Source organism: Primulina tabacum, chromosome 3 (genome assembly GCF_025594145.1).
Source record: "Primulina tabacum isolate GXHZ01 chromosome 3, ASM2559414v2, whole genome shotgun sequence".
In the NCBI taxonomy this organism is placed as follows: Eukaryota; Viridiplantae; Streptophyta; class Magnoliopsida; order Lamiales; family Gesneriaceae; genus Primulina; species Primulina tabacum.
In genome coordinates, this window is record NC_134552.1 from 17470589 (window position 1) to 17475883 (window position 5295).

General features: G+C 31.5%; 1 protein-coding gene across 1 annotated transcript; it reads right to left on the reverse strand.

The window, feature by feature from the left end:
- Positions 1–1546: 1546 nt before the first annotated feature.
- Positions 1547–4846, reverse strand: LOC142540889 (transcription factor ICE1-like). The gene is made up of 4 exons (XM_075647339.1): positions 3512–4846; positions 2330–2566; positions 1958–2128; positions 1547–1881 (listed from the first exon to the last, which is right to left on the reverse strand). The coding sequence occupies exons 1-4, from the start codon at positions 4673–4675 to the stop codon at positions 1798–1800; spliced, it is 1656 nt and encodes a 551-aa protein (XP_075503454.1). The 5' UTR covers positions 4676–4846; the 3' UTR covers positions 1547–1797.
- Positions 4847–5295: the final 449 nt, after the last annotated feature.

A 5295-nucleotide genomic window follows, 5' to 3' on the forward strand; every position in this document is an offset into this window, starting at 1 on the left:
TATCTTTAAATCTTTAATGCTTAAATCTTAAACATCTTAGTAGATGTTGCAAATACTAGCAAATTTTGTTTATTAAATTTATAAATTTGTCTGATATATAATTCTTTTTAAAAAATGCTATCAAAATCTTTAAATTTCTTATTATAGCAAAAGTATCTGAATTCTTCTAAGAGATTCATATGTTATGATATTATTAATATATTAATATTCATAATTGTTTATATAATTTTTTCTAAATAATTTATTAGACTCTTTACTTTCAATTCTTAAAAAACCATAAAATATATTAGCATTAAACTTCATATTATTATATCATTATATAATTATCTTGTTATTCTACTATTGCATATATCTTCTTATGATAATATAATTTATTAATTAATTAAAAATTACAATAAAAATATAATTACAACATTGCATTAAAATCATAAAATAATATGTAGAGAGACAATTAAAAAAATAAAAATATTTAAATGTAATATAAGTTACATTTTACTCTTGAAATGATATAAATTATTACAATCAGTGTATATTGTAGTGATAATTCATTAGCATTTGTTAGACTATTAATTATATATTAGGTGGGATAATTAGATTACTAACTAATTATATATTAAGTAGAATAAATATAAAATTTTGATACTTCATTTTGCCCTTACAACAATTATAATTTTACATATATATCTTTATTGAGTTTTTGGATTTGTATTGATAATGTGTTCATTTTTATCTTTTGACAATTGAAAAACATGACTCATTATCCACACTTTTATATAGATATAGATTTAAAAAATGTATTTTTATTATAAAAAATATATCTTTTTTTAATGTATCATTGTTATTACATTTCCTATAAATTATATAGAAAATTTTCATTCAATTAATCTAACAATACACAATTTAAGGAGATAATGGAAAATTTACAATGAAAAACTATCAATTTTTTTATAATTTTTTTTTAAAAAGTATAATATATAAATATATATTTTTTAAATGTTTTTAAATTTATTATTTTTAATGACAAATATATTTTTAAATTCAAAAAACTATTCTTTAATATTTTTTCTAAGAATTATATATCAAGAAAATGTTAGTTCTCTAATGTATTTTTATTATCAAGTATATATTCAATTTTTACGTAACATTATTTTCAAAATTTCTTATGTTACAATTTTCCATTAAAATAATAAAAACATTACTATGATCTTCGTGTATTTAATGAGTTTAAAAAATAAATGCATTAATTAAATGAATAAGCAATTAATTAACTTCTAAAAATTTAATATCTCATATTTGACACTAAATTTATATATTTTTTTCATAAATGCTCATACAATTGATACAAACAATACATAATTTTTGTTTAAATTATTAAAATCACAATTAAAAAAATTATCCATCGTCTACACTTTTACAAGTATACATAGATGGTTATCTAGAATGTGTATTTCTTAATTCTGCTACCAATTATAATATCGAAATTTTATCGATTTACCAGTTTAAACCCCCAAAGTTAAATTTAAACAAAAGGATTTTAAAACTGGAATGAAAATCATAAAAGTTATAGTGCTTCGCTGCACAATTCTTCGGACTACATCAACAAAAACCAGAAAATAGGGGGGAAAAAAGAAGAAACATAAACTAAACGATGGATCAACTTAAACGAGCTTATGGAAGGCGATAGACACGAAAATGGCTGATTAAGGCAAATCTTGGTTCTGCAAATGATCGTCACTCGAGAAGCGGAACATGGCTCAAAATCCGAACAACTTCTGAACTTCAAGACATCAAACAGACTCACACCACCCCATGAAAGCCAGCCGACTCCAAAAGTACGGCCTTGATTTGATCCGGATGCAGGTCTTGGCCTTCTTTGCATTGCTGACAAATTTGAAACAACAAAATGGAATGAGTGACAAACGAAATAAGTTAAAGCCTTTAACGAAAATATGGCTACCTCAGCTCGAAAAACATCCAACGCAAACCCATTGAAGCAGCTGATAACAGCTTGCTGAATGTCGAGCCCAAGATTGTCCATGGCCCTCATAGTTGAGAGAAGAAGGCCGGGTCTGCGGCCACAGAACATATGGATGTTCACAGCTCTCCCTTCTCTTAGCCTAACCTCAACCTGCCGTGGTTTTAGAATTGTGCGTCAGTATGCTAGTGCTTCATAATTAAATTATGTTACATGTATGCATAGAGCAACCCTTTTTCTCATTTCTCGATACTTCATGAATGATGAATCAGATCTAAATCACCCAAGAGCTAGAAAAGGAAAATTTTGAAATGCTTTGGAATCAACGTAACAAAGCAAACTATTCATATGTACCCTTGCTGGTTGTCCCGTTGGGCTGGAAAGCGGACTAGCAAATGCACTTGGGCAAAGTTCCTCCTTAATATGGGTGGGAAAGCCGGGAGTCGTAGGCGTCAAAGGGTAGAAGCTAGTTGATGGTGCCATTGAAGAGCTACCAGGGATGGACTCAAGTTCATTATGGAGATCATTTATCTTTTGCAAAATTTCCTTCAAGTATTCAATTGCATCCCCAAGTATCGAAGCCCTGTCCATCTACCAACCAAGAGTATCAAAAGTATGTCATAGTCATTAAGCTGGTGAAGGGAAATTTATGTTATCAAGATATTCCATGACCTCGAGATGTAAAAACGTTCATGTATTTCAATCAAGAATTTTCTCAAAGAATGTCATTAGAAACAATGTTAGGCATAAACCTCCATTTTACTGTCTTCTGTTTTTTTTCTTCAAGTACTCGTTACTTAAAAAAATCCTATAACGACATATTCGTGGCGACTCAAACCCAAGACTTGTGTTTCGAAAAACAACAGGTCTTTCGCTGGGCCTTTTGGTTGGTTAAAACAGTGAAAAAAAATTACCAATAAAGTAATTGACAGTTTATGGTACAACATTAATCTCATTCTTTCAATGAATAGGAGAATACACTGATTTTAAAGGCTTCTCAATATTAATGAAAGCACGAGCACCAGAACAAGAGAATTTTGAAATAGAACAGAAAGGATGGGGATAAATAATATAATGGAGATGGGACCTCATGTTGGTTTGTAGGGAAAATGTCCAAAAAATATAGAGGAAGATGTATAACGAAATTTACTTCAAATTAAATATCTTAATTGATATGTCAGTCAAGAAATAAATACTAATCCTTAACTCTTTCAATTTGTAGCACTCAAACGAGGACATCTCGTTTACTATCTGTGGTCCAAATTGAAATAAGCAATTTGAAATGAGCTCATAGATTCCATGTGACTGAATTAAATGCTATCATACAACTTTAATATGCATGCCTCTCAAGTAAGGAAGTGCCAATCAAAAATGGCTACTCCTCATTAATGATCAAACAACTGCAAGATACTAAATTAAGAGGAAATGAAACACAAACAACAAACGAAATCAAGAAACACGGAGAAAGAAAATGATATCAAGAACTAAAACTATGTTCTAATTCACGAGAAATTGGCTGGGAAGAATTATCATTACCTTGCTAATCTTTGGCACAACAGACCTCAACATGTAAAGCCTATCATTAAGCTTCTTCCGACGGCGCCTTTCGGCCATCAAATTCTTTGCAGGCATCCCTTTTTTCTTGCCCTTTTGATCCCCAACCGTGACTGTGCTATTAGCATGCGAGCTATTTCCGCCATTTTTGGAACCATCTTCGAGCTTATTCGTACGTGTATTCTCCCACAATTGATCATCAGAATCATAGTTCAAATTAGAACCATCAATGCTAACATCCTCAACATCATCCCCACTACTATTTTTCCTTTTCTTTTCACTAAAATCCCACTTCTTATCATATTCCTCCACATTAATAGCACTAGTTCGAAATTGATTTATACTACCACCCAAGTTCAAGGAACCTAAATTGCAGCCACTGTTATCGCCAAGATTCTTCCTAAGGGCAGCCCTCTTTTGAAAGAGTGTTGGCTGTGCTCTACTTGGGGAAAAATTACCGAGGGGTCCAAGAATCTTGGACCTGTTAAGTAACAAAGTATTCCCCTGCATTGAACCCTCCCCAAATCCAATCCCAACACCACTGCTCCCTTGCGGTAAATGAAGTAAATTATTAGCAGCAAATTGAACATTAGAGCTCAAATTCAGAGTACCCATTTGAGATTGAGCCCCCAAATTACCGAACCCGCCTCCCACAATTCCACAGCTTCTATTCAAAGCATGTTCAAGATACACACCACCCTCACAACCTGAATCAAAGGTTCCCTCTAAAGGGTTGTTGGGTATCAAAGATTTCGGATGCAAATAGTAGTTCAAGGGGTTATGGGACGGTTCAAGATTGTTGAAAACAGAAGCTGACGTTGGCGAACATGACGCAGAAGAATTAACTGCATTCAAGAGTAGCTGATTGTTATCAGCAGCTTCGAGGAAAGCCGCCGGATATGAAATGTCATGCATGGTGGCATGGTGGCTGCCACCGCCGCCGACGGCAGCTGCGGCGGCGGCGGCGTTTGTAGTGTACCATTCATCATTCTCAACTTCAAGTATGGATTTAAATGTAGAAAGCGCACCCATTTCCATATCTGGCTTATTTTCAAATCCGCCATTGTTGTTCTGAGCCCATGAAGTTGTTTGTTTCTCCTCTTTGTCAGCTTCAACCCAAACCATGCTGTTAACTCTAGACAACATAGTTTGTTTTCTGTTGTTTGTGTAAGAGAAATCTGCCAGTGAGTAAAGAAATAGAAAGCAAACACGGAAACAGAGACTAGGGGAGAGGAATTTATAGCCAAAGGGTGAAAAATTGAACGTTAAAGAAAAAGGAATGATGATGGTAGCAGAAACGAAAAGGAGATTGGCTTTTATCAGGAAAAAAACTAAAAAAGGGTGAATTTTTTAATAAAATTATTGTAGTAGTAGACTCGCTTATCTTCACTTTGTTTATATTATATTTTGTTATCGCAAAAACTTATTTGAGACGATCTTACGGATCATATTTTGTGAGACGAATATTTTATTTTGATCATCCATTAAAAAATATTACTTGTTATGCTAAATGTATTACTTTTTATTGTGAATATCGGTAGGATTTACCCGTCACACATATAAAAATTCGTAATATATAATTATTTTTTATATTTAATAAATTATTTACTTAATATATTCCTATATAATGTGTATAACTATATTCAATTTGTTTTCCTAATATCATTAAATAGAGTATTAGAAAATTTATCTCTGTTATTTGTTTTTCGAAAAAAAAATTATTTATTTAAAAAATAAATTGGATTATAAAAATATTATAAAATGAA

Excerpts from the sequence above, each read along its gene's own strand:
- LOC142540889 (XM_075647339.1), bottom strand. The coding sequence starts at position 4,675 with ATGTTGTCTAGAGTTAACAGCATGGTTTGGGTTGAAGCTGACAAAGAG. Across the intron at positions 2,129-2,329 it reads CAACGGGACAACCAGCAAGG|GTTGAGGTTAGGCTAAGAGA; the intron begins GTACATATGAAT and ends AAACCACGGCAG. Across the intron at positions 1,882-1,957 it reads TGGATGTTTTTCGAGCTGAG|CAATGCAAAGAAGGCCAAGA; the intron begins GTAGCCATATTT and ends CAAATTTGTCAG.